This window comes from Podarcis muralis, chromosome 12 (genome assembly GCF_964188315.1).
Source record: "Podarcis muralis chromosome 12, rPodMur119.hap1.1, whole genome shotgun sequence".
NCBI lineage: Eukaryota > Metazoa > Chordata > Lepidosauria > Squamata > Lacertidae > Podarcis > Podarcis muralis.
Window position 1 is genome coordinate 35646187 of NC_135666.1, and position 24323 is coordinate 35670509.

Consider the following 24323-nt stretch of genomic DNA (forward strand, 5'->3'; position numbering starts at 1 on the left):
AAAGATGAGGTTGAAATAATAAGGCTATGTTTGGCCTGAACACATTAAACTGGAGAGCTGTCACACATAAGATGGAGCAAGCTTGTTTCTGCTGCTCCGGAGGATAGGACTCAACCCAATGCATTCAAATTACAAGAAATGAGATTCTGACTAAACATTAGGAAGAACCTTCTGACTGTAGGAGATGTTAAGACAGTGGAACAAAGTACCTCGGAAGATAGTAGACTCTCCCTCATGGGATTTTTTAAAACAGAAGTTGGATGGCCATCTGTCTGGGATTTTTTGGCTGTGATTCTCACGCTGCAGGGGGGTTGAACTAGATGGCCCTTAGGGTCCCTTCCAACAATTCTATGAAATCCAGCAGTTGGATGTAAAGGGAAATGAGTCTTAACATGTGTCATGACCTGCAAAAATTAGATTTCCTCATTAAAGAATTTCAGACAAAATATTTATTCTAAAGGGAAAAAATGAAAGTGTAACACAAATAAATTAGACAGATGGAAATTCCATTATGTTGTAAGCATATTCCATGTTGTCAGGGAAGTCTGCCTGCCAGTGGCATAGCTCAGTGTTGTTTTTCCTAGCCTTTGGAATGCATGCATCTCCATCTTTTTTTCCTGCTCAGCAGCCGGCTTCCAGAATGCTGTGGTTAACGCCTTCATCCCCATAGTAGACTAAGAGAGGTGGAGGAAGAAAAAAGGGGAAAAAATTAAGTTGATCACAACTCTTATAATGCTGTTACCAGCAGAACAGCTCTTTCAAGAAATACTAAAAAGTACAACTTTGTCACTTACAGCACAGTTCTATACATGTCTAGTGAGAAGCAAGTCCTGTTGATTTCAATGTTGTAATTATTATGTAATTGAGTACAGAGCTGCAGCTTTACACATTCAATAACGTATTCAGCAGTGGAAGGCCATCCAGTGAAGATGCAAGCCATATTAATTAACAGAACAGAGCAAATGTAGAATCATTAGAAGAGACTAGGGATACTTTATTCAGTTCCACTCTGATAATCATCTGAAGCTGAGGGATAGTCAGCCTAGGCTACCCAACAGTGACAGAGGTGGGGCTTGGATTCAGGTTTGAATTCAATCATCAGTAGTAACAGATACTGAGGTGGCCATTAGGAACACCATCATATTTAAAGTGCTAAATGCACCCAACCATATAAGATGGAATTAACACTCATGTGACTGTAGAATACATTTGGGGGTATTTTATCTGCCTTCTAGTTTCTCTCTCACTCTCTCTCTCTCTTTCTTAGTATACTGTCACATTCTTTCAGTGCAATTCTGAGGTGGCTTAAAGAAATTGTAATATTATGACTGATCTTGAAACTAACCTATATTGACACAGACAAGTAATATTAAGGCTTATCCATATTACACTGCTCTCCAAAAATGCTCACAATCCCAACTGTTATTTTCAAGAGAACCTGGCAATCCATCATGGACTCTAGAAATAAAATTCTAGATATTATTCTATCTATTATCACTCATACCAGGATGAAATCAAAGATGAAACATGTAACATAATAAGCGACTGAAGTTATGATAGCTTAGTTGACTGGTTGGAAAGGCCAAATAATAGCTAGAAAGACAGTTTCTGCTTTTAAAAGTCAGCAAGATTATTTAGGTACTAAATAATATGGTTCAAGCCACAAACAAGAAATCGGTGGCATCTTCTCAATGCTTCATCTCATTTACACTCATTTTAAGCAAATTTATGATATTGTGTATTTAGGCTGCCATTTTACCTAGGAGTAAGTCCCATTGAGTCCCAGTTTTTGAGTAAACATAAGAGTTCACTGTCAGTGTCCACCCCAATTAGGGTACTAAACTATCCCCCAAAGTAGTAAACACAATGATCACATCCATTTTTTCTCTCTGCCCATCCATTGGTTGCAGCCTTCAAGATTCCAAGGACTGACAAAAATATAAAATAGTTAAAGGGGAGCACATTCTTCCCTTACTTTCCCAACCCATTTCATTACTACTACAAAGACTTATTAAATGTGTTGCCCATTTCAAATATGTGTGACACATCACAATTATAAATAAATAAATAAATGGGGGAGATATGCTGTATATGCAGTGAGTGTGGGGAGGGGTGTTCACATGTGCACATTATGTAAGTGCAGGTGTGTGTAGTGTGCTGGATGCTTGGCGAGTACATGTGTATTGGGGGTGTATGCTGCATACAATCCAACAAAGCCAATTTGGGCATCATGCACTTCACTTAACAGAACAAGTCGCATTTAATTGAATATCCTAAACATACTGGATAATACAAGAAAGTCTTGTATTAAGAAGCGGATGCATTTTATCTTTTAAATCTCATAAATGCAAAAACTCACAGGCAGATGACAAGACATAAAATTGAATAAATTGATCACCTGCAGATTTTTTAAACAGACAATGGGATTTTACATGACAGTTTAATTACAGGAGTCTAAACAGTAGTCAGACAGCAGAGTGTAGAATATTAAATGATAAAATGTTACATTAATGCCAAGTCTCAGTAGCATCCATACAATAAAGTGTCACCATGCAGAAGTGCCATAAATGCAAGGAGAAATTAATGAAAAGCTTCAATGGTTTTTTCTATTACTTCCAGAATTTTATAAGAAAGGAAAGTCCTTCTGCCAATCTGGTTTGTTTTGAATTTAAAACAAAAAACAAAACACACACACACAAAAACCAGCAATTTTTTAACCACCTCTGAGATCACATAGGACACAGGTGGAGAACCTGTCACCTTGCAAATGTTGTTGGACTTTAACTCATATCAGCCCCAGGAATGGTGGGAGTCCACCAATACCTGGAAGGTAGATTCTGACTGGTGATATACAACTAAATCATACTCAAAACAGACCCAATGAAATCATTGGACTTAAGTCCACTGATTTAAATTGACTTGCTCTCAGTAGGAGTAACATTAGTAGTCATTCATAAACTTTATACTTATTCATGCCTCAGCAACTGCAAAAAAAAAGTTTCTGTTAGGCTTCAGAGTAGATTAGTTTTATTAGGCTTTATTAGGCTTTTTATTAGGCTTTATTAGTCTAGTTTTATTAGGCTCCTACTCTCCACCTCATTCCAACTGTTAACATGTAACCACTTATATTTTCCACGAGGCCTTATTAGTGCCATCAGGCAACAACAAAATGAAACAGAAGGCCTATGCCTTGTACATTGATCAAACAACAACCAACATAAACTGCCTTTTTAAAAATTCAGTTTCAAGCAGTGTAAGCTGTCGGTGTTTAAATCCTTCAATGGTTATCAGTTCTTGGTTTGTAATGTTACTGAAGCAAGCTCATTCCAAGAGAAAGAGGACTTGACAAAATCAGGTCATATCTCTTGATGATATACTTAAGTCAGCAACCAAAAAATAGAACATTTCCTTCTTATGCTGTGTCCCTTAAATTAAAAAATGGTAGCACCAAATCCTGACCTACACCTTACATGAGAATATAGCAACAGTTAAAATATAATTTGTGTGATATTTCTGTAAGTGCAATCCTAGATGTATAAATGGAATGGGACTTACTCTTAGGTAAGTGAGTGTAGGATTGTAGCATAAGTTTCAAACTCTCCCCTCCAAGTTAATCACAAAGCACATGTTCTGTTTTCTCCTTTAGCAGGCATTATTTCTGCAGAGGTATTAACTAGTGAAAACATACCTCAGAACGGTTGGCTCAGGCATTCCAGGATCTGCACCTCTCTTAAAACCTAGTTACAAAAAAACGTATCTGTCAGTTTATATCATGAATATATTATTGCTCTTTTACATATAATAAATATTTCTAGAATTAATACACACATGACTAGCCACAGTAATGTAATAGATAACATTGCATTTTGATACAGTCTCCTGCACTCCTGCACTCGCCACCCCAATATGCCATCAAGTAGAAGTGCAAAGAAAGGGGTCCATTCTATTGCATGGTCAGCAACACACATTGAAAACCCCACTCCTCTGCACCAGCAGGTGACTTGGGCTGCAAGCCTAACCCCATCCTTACCTGAGTGCAAGCCCCATTAAATGTATTAGGATTTACTTCCAAGTTAGAATTGCACTGATAATCTGCCTGGGAAGAAAAAATACTCTTCTAAAGAAAGAATACTCTTCTAAAGTATCTCTGACATCTAAAACAGTCCTTATTTGTGGCATGATGTATGTTGCCCACCAAATCCACCAGACAGAGAAAGACAGTCTCTGATCTTACTAATAAATAGGACTTTACTGCATTGTTAATGGAATTCAGTAAGAAATGTCCTGCACAACAGGCCCATGGATAATAGAATATTTTTTCCCAGCAAATGAAAAAGAGGTTGATGACACTTCATAGGACAGAATCATTGCTGAACTAATTGAGCTTGGACTGGGAAATTCTGACTAAGAACATTCTAAAAATTGGCCTCTAGTTTTCAGAAATCTGCTGACTTCTAAGCAAACTCCTGATACCACAAGTGAAAGAACACACCTGTGATCAATTTTAACCATGTTTACCTTTGTGTCATGCCTAAACACATTTAGGAGTTCACATAATCGTGAAATACAGAATTCTGAAAGCTAAAACTATTATTTATAAGCAACTTCAGTCTGCCTTGCAAACTGGGGTGGGGAGATTGTCAGTGATTATTCACCAATTCCTCCATTCAGCTCCCTCAAGCAGAAAGCTAGCACACCAGAGAGACAAGTGTAGCCCAGCTTACTGCTGGATATAATAATTTCTTCTTGCAAGGTGTTTATAACTTTCAGTGCACAAGAGCATCCAACAGTTGTGTGGCCCACAGACAGTCTGAAGCAGTGTTTTCCAAACTCGGGACTCCAGCTGTTTTTGGGACTACAACTCCCATCATCCCTAGCGGGCAAGGCCAGTGAGGTCAGGGATGATGGGAATTCTTGTCCGAAAACAGCTGGAGACCCGCGTTTGGGAAACACTGAAGGTCACAGGAGTTCTTTCTATCACCATATTCACACAAGCTCGCCTTCTAACGAGTACTAGGAAAGGAAAGAAAAAACAGGAGGGCTTTCACGATACAGCCTGCTTGCCTCTTCTCTAGGCTAAATCCGAAACTAGCAGCGCTAAAGTGAGCTGTGAAGCGGAGAATTTGGGTTCAGGGAACGGAAGCGGACAAGGGCAATAAGCCACTTCTGCCCCACAGGGCGCTCTCCCCGCTAATCACGAGGAGCTGAGGGGAATAGGCCACGTGACTCGCCGGTTGCGTCACTATCGCCGCCGCGTTCCAAGAAGACGCGCCGCGCGCGCTCGAACCAGCCGTTGGCGGGAAGACCGTTAGCGGACCGTTAACGGTTCGGGAAGCTGCCCCGCCCCGCCCCCGCCGCCTGCCTTCTCGCTCGCCCTCAAGTCAGAGTATACCGAGTCTTCCGTGACCAAGCCGCCCGCGGCAACCTTCTTGCTCTCCCCAGCTCAGGACTGACCTAGATAGAGTACTACCGGGATGAAGCCCCACCGGATGGCAAACTGCCCGCCCTTGAACAAGTGCTGCAGGCGCTGCTTGGACTCTTTGCTCAGCTTCGGCATGGCGGCGGCCGCGTCGTCGTCTCGGAGGCAGCGAAGGGCGAGAGGCGAGGGTGGTAAAGAAAGGCCTGCCTTTTGCTTCCTGGCGCTACGGCGCATGCGCGCGGAGGGGAGGCCTACCCGGCGAGGATTTGTGGTCGGGCAGCGGCGCCGCCTCAGGCCGGCTGGGAAAGGCGGGAACGGCAGCCGCTGCTGAGGAAACCTAGAGCCGAGCTTGCCGCGTAAAAGAATGTGTTGAAATCGGCTCCGCTTCATGACTGGCGGGTGAGGACGCGCCCAATATTGAATGGAAATTCCTACATGCAGGAGTCGGGTTTTTTTCACCTTTTCCGCCGCAGTGGGTCCATTTTTTTGCTCTTCCCGGCTCATAGTAGTGCCTGCCTATCTCCGCCGGAGTAAGTCGTGGCAAATATCCCCCCCCCCACACCCCGTTTCTGAGCATTACGCACACGCACCTCGCTACACGCTTGTTCTTCACACATGATCTAAAACGGAGTTTCCCCCCTCTAACATCACAGAAGTGTTTTTTAAGGGCCAGCTCGCACGTTACGTTTTTTTAGTGGAAAAGTTGTTAGCACGTGGACCGACCCTCGTGGTAGGCCACCCACACTTGAGGTTAAGAGGGAGAAGGCAGAGGATGTGAGTTCCGCAGGCTTCCTGGCAAACGCCAAGAGTGGAAGTTCAGTTTTGCTTCCAAAGCCCGCATGGAAGTCAACAGCATTTCCTTTTGCATGTACTGTAAATTCTCTGTTCTACCACTGGCCTAACCTAAGGTTACCAGATGTCGCCGTTTCCCGGGGACAGTCCCCGGATTTACAAATCAGTCTCCTGACAAAATCCATCTATTTAGTAGGAAGTTGAAAAGTGTCCCTGGATTCATTGAAAAAAATCTGGTAACCTTAGCCTAACCCTGTTTGTCTGGATTTAGCACTCTGACAGGTGCTGCCTTCGAAAGTGGATTTTCTGTCATGTATTTTTCTGCTGCTGCTTAAAACATTTCCTGGCTATTGGCCTTCACCAAATGGTGTAGTAGCCAATTACATTTGGATGGAGAAATATTTTCATTTACATATCTTGAACCTTCAACCAAGAAATTAATTTTTTTAAAAAAAAAAAAACCTTGAAAAAATAATAGCCACTTTCTCTACGCTATGCACAGTTTTTTAAACCTTTGTCATGTCCTGCTTTTGTCATCTCTCCCCCCACCCCCAGCTGATGTTCAAGTAAGCCAACCCTTGTAGATCTGCCCTATGAGTTTTGAATAAATTTGCATATGGGAAAATGATTGAATAAGAAAAAAGCATGCTTCCTTTGTTGGGTGGATCATGAAATCAGTATTGTAGAGTTGGAAGGGATCCTGAGGGTCATCTACTCTAACCCTCAATGCAGGAATCACAACTAGATCATATATGTGATAGACATCCAAACTCTGCTTGAAAACCTCCAAGAAAGGAGAGTCCATCACCTCTCATGGGAGTCTGTTCCACTGTTCCTGTCAGAAAGTTCTTCCTGATGTTTAGTCAGAATCTCTTCTTGTTAACTTGAACCCATTGGTTTGGGTCCTAGGCTCTGGAGCAGGAGAAAACAAGCTCGCTCCATGCAACAGTGTTTAAGATATTTGAAGATGGCTATCCTATCTCCTCTCGGTCTCTTCTTTTCAAGCTAAACATACCCAATTCATTCAACCATTCCTCATAAGGCATCTATCTACTCCAGCATCTTGTTCCCAGATGCCAAAGGGCATTCAGCAGTCTCCCCACTTGGCGTGTTTATCAACTCATATTCAGAGATCTATTGCCTCTTAACCATGGAGGTAGTATAAAACCACTATGGCTAGTCGCCATGAATTTATCTACATGAATTTGTCCATCCTCCATGAATTTATCTGCAGTGAATTCAGATGCCATTAGTGTATAGATTTGGCCAGTATGTGTCATTTTGCTCTTACCTGCATTGAACCTGATTTGCCATTTTATCATCGGTTCACCCAGTTTGTAGAGACTTTTCTGGAGTGTTTCAGATGCAGTAGGGAGATTGCCTGTCTTGGGTTTCTTCTTAGCCTACCCTTCACTGAAATTGTATGAGCTGTTGCCTATCTTTAGGGGCCATACTTAACAAGCTGGAGAAACTCTTTTGGGCATCACGCAAACACTGCAACCAGTACTGATAACTCCAGTAGAATTTGGGTTTTCAGCAAGGGAGGCACCAGGGAAAGCATGTGTGCCCACAGGTGCCACATCAGCATTTCCTGATACACATCTCTATTAGAACAGTTACATTTTATCAGTTTTGCATTGGCATGAATGTAAACCAAATTGTAGTGTGATTGAATCTCAGTTATGAAATATATAAATGAGCTAACCTGCCAGTTTCAGAAATTTTATTACTATTTAAAATTCTGCTCCTCTACAAACACTGATAGAGAATGTTGGAGGCAGTCCTTGCACTGCCTTCCCAAAGCTGGGTAAATGAGGTGCTAGGCTAGGCTATGGGCAGGAGGCATAAGGGCTCTTGCCAGGGTCCTCGAGTTCTTCCTAAGGCATATTGAGCACTTTTCCAGCTTTGTGAAGGAGGTGGGAGAGCTCTAAGACCCTGCCAGAGCCTTGCACCTCCTTTCAAAAGCCTGGCACCTTGCGTAGCTTAACTGTCTGGGGGGGGGGGGTGACCCATGGGTTCCATGTCAAAATACTATTGCAGCCCACTTGGTATGAAGCTAGAGGCTTGTGTGCCTCACTGTTTAGAACCCAGCTTGGAAGAGTGACTTGTTGACCCACAATCTACCTTATTTTGTCAATTGGACATTGTAGGTTTGGGAGGCTGAATAAACCCAGAACAATTGTGTCCAGACTAACAAATATTTGCAGCATAAAGAGCATCCACAAACCAAGCAGAGCCCATCCACTAGCTAGCTGGTTTTTTGTCTTTCATACCTTGAATTCCAAAGCTGGGGTAATTTGGAAACTTCTCAAACAGCCTCCAATGTGACAGTTGAAGCATTAGAAAAATGTGTGATCCTCTAAGAAGCAGCAAATTGCAAAATGCTTAAAAATTGCCATGCTAGGAGGATAACATTTAGCTGAGAGAGAAAGCTATTATTTACAGCACTGTAGTCTTGGTGTGCACAGCTTCTTATACTTCTTCAAATTCTAGCACAAGGAGTTTGCAGTATAAATTGAGTTACTAATTTGGAGTGAGAGGAAAGGAGGAAAAGAAAGGGGGGAATGTGATGTCTTAACTTAGCTTCTTCTTTGACAAGGTATATGTAGAAATGTCAAATTACCAGGGCTCTTTTTCAGGAGGAACTCAGTTCTGGCACCTCTTGGGTGAGTTCTGGCACATCTCAGGAGGGTGCCATTACCATTTAAGAGAACAAGGGATGTGTTCATGGTGAGTTCTGGCAATTCTATTTCTAGAAAAATAGCATTGCAAGTTACTAACTACATACAGTAGTAACAGCTCATGTTGGTGGCAGTTGCTTAGTTCTTAGTGTAACATTTGACGTTGGCCCAAATTTTTGACTGCTTACAACTTTAATTCGAGTCAGTGCTGTACAAGTTGTGCTACAGAGGTTGATATAAAAGTTGTGCTACAGAGGTTGTATAAAATAAGGTCTAAGAAATAAAATTTAAAAATAGTAAGGATTTTCAGGAAGCTGATAATAATTTATTAAAATGGTATTGAATAAATACGAATTCAACTCTTAAAAAAGGATGAATTTAATCACTGAAGTTTCAAAGAATGAGGATTGTATGTGAAGATTATCTTGCATGAAGGTGGACCAACAAAATACTTTTCCAAATGTTAATCCTAGATTTCCTTTTTCTTTTTGTAGATTCTATAATAAAAGATGCAGATTTACAACATTGCCATGTATTACTTCCATCTAAGGTATATTGCAATGTTCTTGCCTAGTATTGCCTCAGTTTATGTTATTGTGAATAGAATATCTGGCCAAAGATGAAAACCATGAACTGATTGTGGATACTTCTATAAAGTGTTATACACAGATCTGATGGCTCAAAGGATTTTCTGAGGCCAGATAGACAGATAGAGTATGTTTAGATTTACCTTTACAGTTATTTTAATAATGTTTACGAGATTTATAGACACTTGTCTTTCTAGAAAACCTAGCTAAGTACATCTAGGTTAACTATTAGTAACCTAGGGACAATATCATAGTTTCATAAAGTGCAAAACAGAGGTAACTAATGAGCTACCTAATGTGGTGACCTGCTGATGTTGCTGGACTACAGTTCTTAACAACCAGGAACCATACCGGCTTCCCCTGCTGTGAAAGGTTTATCATGTGTCACTTCCTCTGTCTTTCAAAAAGCAAAACCTACAGAATATATTTAAGCTAAAAGGAAACAAATATCTCCTAATACTAAGTTTTGCCATTGTTTTTATATTCCTGGGTTCCTTTGGAAGGAAGGGTGAGATATAAATTTAATAAAATAAATAAATTTCTGTCACACAACTCCTTTGGGCTAACTTTATTCCATAGTGACCTGGCTGGTTCTATGTACCAATGTGCATCTTTGCAGAAACTGCTCCTCAATATAATAAAATTTTATGTTCCCTGTGCCCAAAGACACTAAGCCTTCTAAGACACTAAGCCTTCAAATTATTTCAACATGATTTGAAAAGACACACTTTCCTTAGCAGTTTGGCTAGCTACTTTATTTTACTTTATTACTTTATTCTGCTTCTGGAAATAATTTCCCTCTCCCTGTCTTCAATGGAGTTTGCTCAAGCTACCTCTGGACCTCCTGTACTACCAGCAAATCTCTGCCCTTTCTGAGCTAAGGAAAGGGGCAATAGTTAACATAAAAAAGATAATAAAAGCAGAGCATAAATTTGGAGTGTGAGACTAGAGGATGGTCAGTATTTCATAGTAAAAGGAGTACAGTTGCAACATGAAAAATGATCAAGCAGGAAATTTTGTTTTGCTAAGTTAAGTTGCTAATAATTTGAGTGAACTTACAAAAATATTTTATTCTGGAGTTTTAGAAAGACGGAGGAGATAGTCAGCAGGATATCAAAGAGAAGTTCTTCAGAGTTCGGTTACCAACAGTGCAATTCTACGCAGTCTAATCGTTTAATGGGACTTCCTACCAGGTAAGAGGGTATAGGATTGCAGCCTAAAGAAGGTTAGACATTTATGGAAATGTGGAAAAGGATTGTGGAATGTAGGATAAACTAGAAGTAGTTTTTCAAAGGTGTGTCAGCAGTTGGAATTTACATAATTTGAAGCGTTTTTAAGACCAAAGGAGTTTGCTCGGAGAGAGTTTCAGGAATAAGATTTAAGACAGCACAATATAGCAAGAGGAGCTAGGGGAAGGTGGTATTTTAAAGAAATGTTTGAAGTGCGATTTTTTAAAAGTTCTGATTTTTAAATAAAATATTGAATAATAAATTTATATTAAATACATAAATATTTAAATGAATTCAGAAGACAAAAATGCATAAACATTTACTAAACTCTGTATGTTCTTAACCAGAGGAAATGGTAGACTATTGCCGTTTTAAAAGGGTAATTTTATCTTTCACCACTAGATGGCAGTGTTTAACAGAAAAGACTTTAACTTCTGCCACAGTCTGCCGATTTCTTGAAAAAGATCACTTGAGTGAAGCCAAGGATGATGACGGTATTTAAAATTCTGCAATTCACAGTTTCTCCTCTAAAGGACATCAGAAAACTTCATCAAAATTTGTTTGTCAATCAATCTTTATTACGGTCCAGAAACCCAGCAAGAATTTGTTTGTCTAAGTTTGTCACTTTCAATGTACAGAATGCGGACAACCTCTCTTGAGACATTATGGCCCTTAATTCATTTTTAATTCTTTTGAATCTTGGAAAAACTACTCTCTCCCGAGCTGTTAGTGACCATAAAGCTAAGAAATAGCCACAAAATTGCTTCCACATTAGGAATAGCTTCTGGGTATGCTTCCCTCAACAGTTCAACACCTTGCTGAATTTCTTGCTTGGATGCTATCAGGATAGGAAGAATGGAAAATAATTGTGGAATATCACTGTACACAGTACTTTTTAAATTGGCTTCAAGTGCATCCAATATAGGAATAAATGATTTTATCCTAAACTTATCTCTTAAAGAAAGTGCATCTAAGGCATCAGGTGCACTTCTGTCATTTCTTTGTCGTTCCCTCACTCTTTGTCTCCTTGTTTTGTGGTTAACATTTGGCAAGGTTGCTTTTGCTTTGTTTCTCAAGCTCATCAAAATCTTCTCTAATTTTCCTTTAAAAAATCCAGAAGTGAACTGTACAAACTTGCACAAGAACTCAATAGCAGGCCTGATTTCTGAACGGCTTTGCTGACCCTGTGAAAATGACCTAGCACAAGGATTTATATCTCTAAGATTTTGCAGACTTTGGCTGTGAACTAGGGCCCCGCAAAAAAATTTCAAGTTGGGCCCTCGAGTTTAAAATTGGGCCCCGCTGGCTGGCCCTGAGTTTCATAGTTGCTGGGCCCGAGTTGCCCTGCCCTTGCATGAAGTCTTGGGTTTGCAATTTGGGGAGAGGGGAGACTGCCCGCTGGGTGGGCTGGGGAGGCCCCCTAGATTTAGAGGCCCTAGGCTTCAGCCTACTTAGCCTATACATAAATCTGGCACTTTCTAGCCCACTCAGGGTAAACTCAGTCACCTTGCTATGCAATCATTACCGTATGGAAAATACAACTTGTCCTCCCTTAGAATTTAGACACAATAATACAGCTTTTCCCCAGCTGGCATAAATAATAGTTTTCCATTTCTGATTGTCTTTTCATTGTGAATTTTACAGCATTTTCTGTAATTTTATTATAGACATAATCTGCCCTGAGCCCGTAGGGTGAAGGATGGACTATGAAAAAATAAACATCAAAGCTTTTGAGTGTGCATACTTAGCAAACAAAATTAGCAAAACAATTGCAATCATATTACTCAAAGTCTTAAGCATACAGAAATCTGGCAAAATGACTGTTGTACCTTCTGTGCTTCCGCATATATAAATGCTTTTTCAGCAGGCTTCAAGCCAGTGAAGCAACTGCCCATTTATTACAGTGACCTCTAGTCGCTTTTTACTAGTAATTTCATGCATTAGCTTGTGTTGGTCCAGGAGCCAAAAAGTTCTGTGTGAGTTGAAAGCACTTATTTTCTTGGACAGGACAGTGAGCAGGGGGGGAAGAATGACTATTAACCAGTATTTCCAATAGCAGCCATTTGTGTAATATTCCAGGAGCAGCTTCACAGGGGTGCAAGTACCTGTAGTGTGAGAGGAGATTGGAAAAATGCCCATTGTAAGCTTGGAACTCCACATCCTGGCCATGGAGTGAAGCATGATATTTACTCCATGATTTCAAAAATGAATGGCACTACAACATTTGGTATCAGATACAAATTTCATCAGGCACATTAGCGTTGAGCAGAAAGTTGACAAAGGTTGGAATTAGACAGAAACCTCATGCTGAGTTTTCCTTTTTTTTACCCATAAGGCAGGGGTAGGCCAATGGGAATTGTAGAGTTAACAACGTCTGGAGGGCCACAGGCTCCCCACCTCTGCCATAAAGTTTACCCATGTTGTTTCTCCACCTTGTACCCGATCTACATGGTTCACCACTGGTGGCTGATTGTTGGTAGTTGTGACGGGGACAAGCAACATATGTAAGTAACTACATATGTAGTCAATATGCCCATGGATGGAATATGCTTCTGCACAGTGAACATCAAGACTTTCAAATAAGAGTACTTCCCTCCACCCACCTTATCAGGGTGACCTCCACTATGTAACTAGTCATCCAGTTACTTTATATAGCCCCTGTTATCAATAGTTCAAATAGAACATTTATCATTCCTAAGATATAAGAACATAAGAAAAGCCCTGCTGCAGTGGACCAAAAGGCCCATCTAATCCAGCATCCTCTTCTCACTGGCCAACTAAATGCCTATGGGAAGCCTGCAAGCAGGACCTGGGTTCAACACTGCACTCCTCACTTGTGATTCACCAAGGCATACTGTCTCTGGCATCTGGCAGTAGAGACAGAACATCATCCATAAAAGCTTGTGCCATAATAAAAGTGCTAGTCTTTTAAAATGCCAGAAGACTATTGTAATAGAAATAAAATACATCACACCATAGTGGGGAGGACAGTGACCAGATATGCTGTACAAGTACAAACCGTTGAAGGACAATCTTGCCCTCCCTACGTGTGGTTCTTTAGCTTTAAGTTAATTTGATCTAGTTGAGATTCCTGTGTTGCAGGGAGTTGGACTAGATGACCCTCAGGGTGCCTTCCTGTTTTGAACCACAGAGCCAAAGGAGAACCTGTGTGAGTGGATGCAGAATTCATCAAAGGAGTGATAAATTCTAGTGCTGTATTAAAAGAAAGGTGTAAACTTACAGCAAATCAGCCAACCAGGTCTCCCAGGCTTTACAGGCACGGGACAGACACTGCCGCAAATAGATGGCTTGTTCCCAGCTAAGCAAACATTCATACATTCTTTATACACAAAAGTCACTTTGCCCAGGACTTCATATCACTTGATGAGGGCATAGGTGGCAAATAAAGATAGTTCCCCTTTCTGGGCTCAGAGCCCAGCACTCCAGTCCCACAGATAAGGATAACATCAAAACAGTCCAATTAGCTTAAAGCAAGTGAATATAAACATATATGAGGTCATTGTTACAACAACTGCCAATTAATTGTGGGGTTATCTTGACTGCCACGATGGTGTTGCAGAGCTTCTGGAACAGTTCACCTTTGGTTCAACACAATTCCAACTCTACAATTCTATGATTCTATGAAATGGAGGATTCCTTCACAATGTATAGTTCATATATTACTGAAAGAAGAACACATATTAAGTGGCTCCAGAAAGAAAACAGTAACTTAGGACATTTTAAGTATTGAACTTGGAAAGGAACAAGTGAAGGAAAACAATGTAAGAAGAATGTGCCTTTGTGCAACAACGAACTGCTTTTCTTTTACCATTCACTAAACAGAACTGTCCTCAATTCTGGGATAAGCATTAAGAGTTTCCAGGGCAGAGGATGAAGGGCGCCTCTGCCAATTCTAGAACAGTTTCTAAACAGTATTGTGAACAAACTGAAGCTTTACTTAAGCCTTGCTGCTGGAGGACCAGCTGAATGCATCACAGAATTCTAAAGCAATAGCTTGTCTGCAGTCCAATTAAACAGTTTGGTGAGTTACCTTTCAGAACAATGTTCTTCATAACATTTACTCTACTTGCCCTATGGGCTAAGGGGAGGGCATGTCAGGAACATTTCAGTGCTTGTTGCACACACCCCCAACCATCCTATATAGAACAGCACCGACAGCATGAGCTATTAACATTTTTTCCTTGAAAAGACATTGTGTTGGACCATACTTCAGTTCCAATCAGTGGGGATGGTTAGTCATGACAAGTCCTATTGTTTTTAATTTAAACTGTGCAACTAACAGTCTGGAACAACCTGTTGCTTTATCTGACATTTAGGAAAGCCACTCAAAACATCCCCATCTGTCCACCTTTGAAATCAAGAAAGGTGTGGTGGCCTGGGACTCGGGCTCAGACTCAGAGCTGGAGGAGTCTCAGTCTGCACCGGATCCTCTGCCTCAGGCGGCATCTGAACCAAGTGTGGGGCCTGATTCTGAAGAGCCCCAGTCTGCACAGGTTCCCCTGCAACAAGCACCAGCAGGGCTGAGTCAGGAGCCTGAGCCTGCCCTGGCTCCAGATGTGAAGATTACCTCGTTGCCCTCTGCTGTGCAATCACGTACAGCTGCTCCACTACCAGTTGGGTCAGGAGACACTGAGGCAGCCTCTGGGTTTAGTAACCCACCGACATCTCCCGAGCTGCAGAGACTCGGGTCTGAGAGAAGGAGAGACCTGAGTACTCACAGGAGAAGGGCTCGCCTTCGGGCAAGACAGGGAGGTGAGTCACCGGGGGATCAGGACCAGCTGTTATCCCGTCAGAGATAAAAGGCTGCCGGACCCTGCCCCAGGTTGCGGGAGCAACATTGCTGCTTGCTGGAACCTGCCTGAGACCTTGTGCCTGACCTAGCCCGGTTTCCTGCCTTGCCCTGTTGGACTGACTCCTCATGGAATCCTTGGATTCGGGACCGAACCTGGACCGCGTGGCTTGGATTAACCCCCGGGCCTAGCACAGTTTGCTCCCGCCACAACCCGCACTCCCCCTTCGTGGGGGTGTGTTCGGGTAATTCAGAAGCCATGGCCAACCCGGTGGCCGCGCTGGTGACCTTGGCTCAGGACAACCAGACCATGGCCCATACCATCCAGCAGTTGAGTGACGCCGTCACGCCGTTAAAACAGCATTTGGCATGCCATATTGATGAATATCATCGAAGAGGTTGGCAAGTTGGACAACAGGAGAGTGCTTGATACTGCTGGCTTCTAGAACCACTTTGTATCACTAATATATTGGAAAATAGTCACAATACAAAGTTTGTGGGGATATAGGCCTTCTAAAGAATAATAATACATAATCTGCCTTGCTGTCAAAATCCTGGTGAACAAGATCTAAATCTAATGTCCACTTGGAAGGCTTGTATGAGAATCTGTTACATTCTTACTACAGTGGTACCACAGGTTACATACGCTTCAGGTTATGTACGCTTCAGGTTACAGACTCCGCTAACCCAGAAATAGTGCTTCAGGTTAAGAACTTTGCTTCAGGATGAGAACAGAAATCGTGCTCCGGCGGCGCGGCTGCAGCAGGAGGCCCCATTAGCTAAAGTGGTGCTTCAGGTTAAGAACAGTTTCAGGTTAAGTACGGACCTCCAGAACGAATTAAGTACTTAACCCGAGGTACCACTGTATAAGGATAGCCAATATTGGGCCGTCCAGATGCTGTTGGACTCTTAACTTTCATCAGCCCCACACAGCATGTCCAAAGATCAAGGATGGTGGGAGATGGAGTCCAACATCTGGAGGGTGCCAAGTTGGCTACCCATTGTTTAGTAGCATAAACTCAATGGCAAAAATGCAGTGAAAACACTGTGTATGTTCTACTAGCAATGGTGCTGGTGGGGAAAATGTGAAGTTAATGTGGTTTGAAGTAGGAAAATCAAAGGCGTTCGAAGACAGAATACATTCTATTTCTACAACAAATTTTCCTCTGAAGTCAGTTGCTGCTTTACAGTACAAGATTTATTTAACAGGGTTGAGCAGGACAACATACAAAACGTTACTCTGGATAATTCAGCATTGAACAAACTAGTTCCATAGACCACCATATAGATCATTAAATAATGAGCAACAATGATACTGTATTCCTAATGAGAACCCCTAATTTATAGAGAAGCACTCTTCTGTAGTGTTTTATTAGAAGTATAAATGAGTCATCTACCCCCGATTCCTGGGGGTAGGATGCAAGCCTAATATGTTTTTAAAAAGACACAAAGCTGGCATTATTATATTGGAAATCTAAAAATCAAGCATGTGTTCAAGAATGTAATTCAGAAGCAAAATGCAAAAATCTTCTTGACTAATTAGAAACGCACCGTCTGGCAGAAAGACAGATTACTCCTACTATAAGTCTGACACTAGGAATGATAGTCCTGATTACAGGCAAGCATGCCAGGACTGCTTTCTCACCACCCCTCTACCCACACTGAGATATTCCCAGCCCATGTCAGCACGGTACATACGCTTCAGAAGTCATGGAGTGACTACAGCAGTTTTCCCTATGGATTCATTGTAGTCTCAAACTCGGCACTTTAAAGAGCACCTTTTGTTCTGAGTCCTCATTCATTTTATGTATGGACAGTAGGCTATCCTAGTCCAATCCCCTGTACAACTTAAGGAAATTCAGAGCTAGGGCATCCTCAACAGATACTGTCCAAGATCTGCTTGAAGATTTACTGTGAGAGAGCCACTATATATAATTTGTAAATGAAAGGAGAACAGGGGACTTATAGCAGACCTGATCAGTCTTCTCTAACATGGTGAGATGTATTATGTATTTCTATTTAAACAATAGTAATTTCTAAATTTCCATGTATGCAAATTTGTCCCCTCTCTTTTTGGGGAGGATGCATTGCCTCTTGGCAGTGTGTAAGCGGACATCCTCTGCAGAAGTTTCAAGTGTCAAATAAGACATATCTATAACACTTCTACTTTCTCAAGCCTTCAGACTATTTCAGAATGCATAGCAGGACACAGCCAATCCTTCTGCACACAGCATTTTCATGGTTGAAATATCCCCCAGTCACTTTTAGCTCTGTGGAGTAAAACGTATGTGTACCTGTATATTTTGCCTTGAAGGGCAATAGCAGTTGGGGGGCGGGTGTAAACCAGAAGCGTGAGACAGAAAGGGAGTGGGGAAATTGCAAACTCCCCCAGCTACAGCACTCCTGCCTTGTAAGTGAGAGCACACCTGGGCTTTAGATAAAGTGGTTAAAATAACTTTGGTTCCCCCCCTCCAAGAAAACATTTTAAATCCATAACATAGGATTTCAGCCATAAGTATTATCTCCTTGTAGCGGGAAGTAACACAGACTCTGGTTTCCTGGGCTCACCAGTTCTCTAAGCCAAGCTAACGTACTGACTGGCACTGGCTCTGATTGGTTAGAAAGAGCCAGAGGGCACACCCACCATTGTCAGCAGAGAGAGCATTTAAAAGCCAAGGTTCCCTTGCAGCTTTGTTCCATCTCATTACAAGGGATCTAGGCCATGCCTTCCAAACTACCAGGATGTTGATTATCCTCATGGCCTATTCAGACTAGATCTAGTATACAAAAGTGGACAGGTCAGAATTCAGGGGCAGCCCATCCCATTTTGCTGCCTGAGAAGAAATGGGAAGGTGCTGCCTCCCCTGCCGCTCCCCCACCAAAGTCTTGCTTACCAGAGTTGTGCAGCAGCAGGGGTACCACCCAGCAGGATTCCTCCACCCAAAACAGCTGCTTCCACCCATTTCATGGGTGGGCTGCCCCTACCAAGAGTAGTTTAGTTGTGGAGCCACAGTGCTCAATTTAGTTTGTATTCTGTTTGACCTGTTGCCTGCTTTCCCCCACCTGTTATTTCAAGTCAAGTTCCACAGTTGAGCTAGTGGAGTCAGTGTGTGATTGCCCCTCAGGCTTTGGGAATCCTCACATGTAGATCTCTCTGGTTCCAACACTATTGGAAGTCAAAGGCCAGAGTGGTAAAACCAGAAATTTGACTTATTCTCAGGAAGAAACAGGGCTGGAGAGCTGGCTTTATGCTCTGTGCAAATTGCAAAGGATTGATTGGAGCCGTGGTGTGTGCTGGTCCAGGATTCTTGGCTTTAACAATTACTACTACTACTACTACTACTACTACTACTAATAATAATAATAATTACTTATACCCCGCCCATCTGGCCGGGCCTCCCCAGCCACTCTGGACAGCTTTCAACAGGATATTAAAAACACAATAAAACATCAAACATTAAAAACTTCCCTAAAGAGGGCTGCCTTCAGATGTCTTCTAAAAGTCATTGTTTCTCTCTTGTTTCTAGGGCTGTAGGTGACCTTTTTAAAAAAGAGGTGGTGGTAGCAACTACTGTACTGGATAGTAAGATCTGACTGCCAGCAGGGCTGTTAAGCAGCAGTTGGGGAAGGAAGGGGATGGGAGAGGCTCATTTGAATATCCCCCCCCCTTCCCCACAGGGAAAATTTAGATAAGGAAGTTCCAGATAGCTGAGGTTATATTATAAGAAATGCAGCTACCATCAGCATATGAATATGCGGAAAATTCCCTTTATACCCTTATCTAAGACCAAAATTACAGAGTGCTCAAAAAGTAATTGCAAACCATAATTAGCCATTGTAACAAGTTTTCGCACCACACAAAAAAGCAATGGTTTCTGTTTATACAAATGGATTAGATTTCAGCCCAGTGCTGTCTGTTCCACATATTTTGTAATTTAAGAAATTAAAGATTCTCTAGCTGTTAATATATCATTATTATGATAACCAGATTCCAATAATTATAGTGCAGCAAATATCCTTGCTTGTTAAAAAGGATATTAGTGTTAAAAAGTACACAAGTTTCATTTATTTACCAGCTCATGTGCCGCAGAAATTAGTCATAACCAGTGTTCTTAAGACACATTATATACCAGGCATACAAGATGGGGGTGGGGGATTTATTGCACACAGCATTGTTTGACTCAAGTCCATCATGTGCTGCAAAAGAAAAATGGTTTTGGACAAAATGAATAGTGTCTGAAACATGCATATAGAAATAGCATACTGAGTTTTGTGACAATATTGGCAATGAGTTTCACGCAGTCAAAAAGAAAGTATTTTCTGTCTCATGTGACCCCCCCTATAGTACAATGAGTTGGTACTGTGAGGTGATTTGATGCTACATAGATTAATCCACTGGGAAACTTCTCAAGCCAACATGAAAAGTTTCCAGCTATTCAGCTTAAGAGCTGGCAGCTGCTGTGCATTTTGATGTTTCCATATGGCATCAAAACATTGTGCTGCAGCGTTCAGTATGGTTTTAAGCAAAATGGCAAGGCTATCCTTGTATGACGGTTACAACAAAATCTATTTTAATCAGGGAAAGCACCTGTTTGGAATCTTTCAATCCAGTGATTTCAAATCTGATGATTTCAAATGTTAATTTTAGTTTTTCAAAATATATGATGGGTTTCTGTATTCTTTTTGAATACATATTTTAAAAGCTAATCTAATGGACACTTTCCTTAGAAGTGGATATAAGTGCTGGGGGTCTTGGAAGTCCTACCCCTCATTGGAATGCATCACTCAGAAAGCATTGTAGGAAAAAGCAATTTTTCTACTTTGGACTAAGGAAGTCTCTTGCTGTTATGATGTGGATCCAGGAGAAGGGATAGGAGAATGCAGGTGGATGGAAAGCTTATAAAGAGCGCAGAAAAAACTCACATGCTCTGTGTAGCTCCTCGTTTTCGTCATACTAACCCGACATTTTCTGCTCCAGCTGTAAGGAACTCTGTAGGCTGGGGTGACTAATCAAGGCCCTCCAGATGAAGTCACCTGTGACCATTGGCCTTGTTGCCTGGGGCTTATGGGAGCTGGAGGCCAACAATATTTGGGCAGCCATAGGGTAGTCAGGCCTGCTATAGGCCCTATTGTCAGCAGTGAAACTGGGCAGTGCATTTTGGCTCATATATTTGTGCCTATACATACAGGAATAAATTGGCATATAGGCTCTAATTAGCAATTAAGCACAAAAAGAACAAACAGCAACATGGAAGGGGCAGTAATAGCAGCAACCACTATTTTAACTTCTGGAAGAGGCTTGAACTGGGGGAACAGGAAAAATTCCCATATCGGGTTTTGGAGTGGCTATAAGCAGTAGGAATGTTGTGAAATTTGACTAGAACGTGGGAGGATTACATCAGGGGTGAGGACCCATATGAGCTTGAGGCCTACATTCCCTTATGGCAACTTTCTGATAGCCACATGCCAGCTATAGGCAGAGTGTGAGGCCGAAGTGAGCAGTGCAATGAGTATTCATTTCCCCTTTGTAAAGTAGGCTAGCTTGTACACACTCAGGTTTCATGAATACTGAACTACTTATGCACTAATGGAAAGGAGTCCATTCTGCACAACATCTAAGAATTAGTTTAATTAGACACTAATGACAACTTTATCTAAATTGTTAGAGCAATTTTAAATAATCCCCTCTAGTGCAATTTGGTGTAGAGATTTACAGTGTTCTACAATCCTTAGCAATCACTAGTATCCTGGGCAGCTCCCCAATAGCTAAGAATCTAAAACCAAGTTAAAATCCCCAGATGGCTTATGTTTTGCACATTAGAAGATCTTGTTCTAATTTTAATTTCCCTTTGCTTTGCTTTCTTCCTCACCTGTTTGTTCATTCTAATCCTGGCTTTGACGCAAAAGCAGGATTACCACAAAGCAAAACGCATGTGCTCAAGAAGTGCATAGTTCAGGCCGGGAATTTGAGCTGTGGAGCACCAGTTATAGTAGTGCCTTGTGATGTTACAGGAACACATTTTGGAATAAATATAGGATGAGTTCTAATCACATCTGATTACTCAGCATTCCACTGTTGTTTTGGGATGCTTTCTGCAAGAGGAAAATTGGGGGGGGGGGAGTGCTTTCTGCAAAATGAAACAGAACATCAGACACATTACTCAACTATAAAGAAAGAGAATTTAGACTGTTCATTACCCATCTCATTCTTTAAGAAATCAGTGTTGTTACCCGAGATGCAGCAAAATGGACTCCCATTTGGTGTTTAAATCCACTGGAGAGACAGCTCATACACTATTTTCAGGTAAGTATAGCAGTTTGCCTGGCCCATGCCCCTCATCTTCATCCAGTGCAACTTCTCATGCAAGGTAAATGTTCTAGAAATAGGTATCCATGTGAATGGGCTTCCATGTGCACCTGCCCTTTCTTAAGAAATGGAATTACACAAGTTTTGTTCCCATTTATGAAACCATTTGGTGAAAGGGTACATGAACATGAAGCTGGATGGCTTTCCGCCCACTGCATGCATGCTCTTGGTTTCTTTCTCCCACATGATTTCCCTGGAGAGACCAACTGGAACATGTTCAGCCAATACATTTTTCAATAGCTTCTAGACCAACTTAGTTCCTTTGATTTGGGTTCAGACTTAAAGTAACTGAACTTGTGTCCCATAGATTTTAGTGGAACCTGAGTGATGGTTAACTTGTCGCTTTGATTTCATTGGGAACTTAAGTGCAACAAGTCTGAATCCAACCCTCTGTCCTGAATGAAACCCAGACTGTACATCAGCAAATCCTGTCAGACTGGACATTTGCACAAATGTTCGCTTCCTGCATACACACAACTATCCACATAGAACACCTGCAGTTGTAAAAACACTGCAGTCTTGACACAATTGTCACTCACCTTCACATAGATTAGCATTTTCAATTACGTCCTTAAGAAACTAGGAACACTATTGAGTTGTTGTTTTTCCCTATTTACCCAAAACTGCCTATTGAAATGAAAGAAAACAAAGAAAATTTGCCAGAACTCTGGGCTTTCCATCATAAAAAAGCTCAACAACTCTGGTCAGTCCTCCCCCCACAAAGCTCAACAACTGTGGACCCTCCACTCTTAAAAAAAATAAAATAGGTAGATCACTGCCAGTTTTATACTGGGAGTAGAATGCAGTCTCTATAGAGAGTTGGATGTGCCTGCTTTAGGGCAACTCTCACACTTAAAATTAAGGGGCCTTACATACTTTGTGATCGGTTGGAATATATAAATTTAATACGACCATTACAGGCCACCTTTTAATAAGCAACTCTTCCTAATCTAGTTTACATAAAACATTGGTCATCCATTTGGCAAGTGGCTGTCCATTTGACATCATTTCTAGAATATGCATCCTTTGGTGCCTTGATGTGGTTTTGCCTCTGGTCTACTGAGCCAAGGAACAGGCCTCAGAACAGTGCAGAAGGGTGCAGCCTTACAGGTCAGGCCTACAATTCATCTTGTCCCTGTCAATGAACTGTGCCATCTGTTTCACAGGCTGAACTTCTATGACTTAAATCATCCAATACCCAAAGGGTCAAGAGCTTCTGACTTTACTAGGAGCAACTCAACTCAAGAAGCTGCAGATAGTTGGGAGGTGATTTTAGTTGGGATCCTGACTGGATGGGGGGAGAATTAAACTCTCTCCACAGCCCCGGCAGTAGCTGCTTACATAACAAAAAGTTCATGTAATCATCACATTTTTTTTGTCCATTAGCATGTGCACTAATCATACAATCTTTTTAGCCTAGTAATACTGCAAAGAAAGTACTGGGGTAAGAAGGAACAATTTTTACCACATTAGGAAGTGTTTTTGAGAAGAAATCCTACATTCATCTTAGTCTCTTTTGTGCTTCAAACCATGAAGATTGGAATTTATTTTACCCATTGGTTTTACTTTATGCAATTGCATGAACTTAAGAAAAATGGATGCAGCTGCACAGGAGGGAAATGCTAAATTACAGTTCTTACCAGGAATATAAAAACTTTGGGGAAAGGAAACAGAAAGATCAAGGCTCAAAAGTTTACTCACAATTTAGCCATCTTAGAACCACCCAATTGGGTTGACCACAAAGGATAAAATTCTAATACAAGAGCAGTAGTAACAACTGATGAGGTAAAATTCTGTTGAAAGTTGTAACCCCCAATTCCTAGTGGATCTGGCAACTGCACTGAGTAAAACACATCAACCAGCAAATGGGCTCAATGATCAGATCCCTGCGCTGTGCCGCACCAAACTTACTATTCTGTATTCTGTAAATAAAGTAGTCTTATTTCAATAGAAACTCTAGTCTCATGTCTCTTATTTTCAGTCTGATTCCCTCCTGCACCACTGCTAGTGGGTTCACAAATTATTATGAAATTCTGATCCAGTAGTAACATACTGGAGGTTGTATTTGCTTTATATATGTGAGGCTTTGACAACAGAAATACAAAGGATGTTATATATATATATATATATATATATATATATATATATATATATATATATATATATATATATAAAATAGTATTAATAGGCATGGTTTAAATAAGGTATGGTGTTTGTGGTGATACTTTAATTGCATTTAAAAAGTGGTAAATACTGAATATTGGAATCTCTCTTGGCTACAATTTCAAAAACCACACCACAACCAAGAAGCATAATTTCAATTCACATGTAAGTATTCACAGTGTACATAATCTCAGAAACCAAGACCCCTGTTGGTTTATTAAAAAACAACACCACCAGATTCCTTATTTTAGGAATGTGAATTCTAGATAGGCAAT

The 24323-nt window shown here is 41.2% G+C and overlaps 1 protein-coding gene, 2 long non-coding RNA genes and 1 other non-coding gene across 7 annotated transcripts in view; 3 read left to right on the plus strand and 1 right to left on the minus strand.

The window, feature by feature from the left end:
• Window positions 1–24323, plus strand: part of LOC144329323 (uncharacterized) — a 349880-nt gene that overhangs the window by 236067 nt on the left and 89490 nt on the right. The window lies entirely within an intron of this gene.
• TOMM7 (translocase of outer mitochondrial membrane 7) lies at window positions 435–5864 on the minus strand. Its single transcript, XM_028750032.2, has 3 exons — window positions 5455–5864; window positions 3689–3737; window positions 435–674 (listed from the first exon to the last, which is right to left on the minus strand). Exons 1-3 carry the CDS (start codon window positions 5807–5809, stop codon window positions 659–661), a joined length of 420 nt encoding a protein of 139 aa, XP_028605865.2. The 5' UTR covers window positions 5810–5864; the 3' UTR covers window positions 435–658.
• Window positions 5831–23962, plus strand: LOC144329322 (uncharacterized). Of its 4 annotated transcripts, none has more exons than XR_013394818.1 (4): window positions 5831–5949; window positions 9387–9442; window positions 10565–21822; window positions 23052–23962. It is a non-coding gene; the product is annotated as an uncharacterized LOC144329322 (long non-coding RNA). The 4 variants fall into 4 exon arrangements; XR_013394816.1 differs by having other exon boundaries at window positions 10565–10672; window positions 11111–23962; XR_013394817.1 differs by having other exon boundaries at window positions 10565–10672; window positions 21734–23962.
• On the plus strand, window positions 9503–9592 carry LOC114607958 (small nucleolar RNA SNORD93). The gene has a single exon (XR_003709276.1). It is a non-coding gene; the product is annotated as a small nucleolar RNA SNORD93 (small nucleolar RNA).

What these genes read in the sequence shown, in the direction of transcription:
- TOMM7 (XM_028750032.2), bottom strand. Translation starts at nt 5,809, where the DNA reads ATGAAGCGGAGCCGATTTCAACACATTCTTTTACGCGGCAAGCTCGGC. An exon ending in CCCGGTAGTACTCTATCTAG is followed by an intron (nt 3,738 to 5,454) that starts GTCAGTCCTGAG and finishes TTTTGTAACTAG; the next exon opens with GTTTTAAGAGAGGTGCAGAT.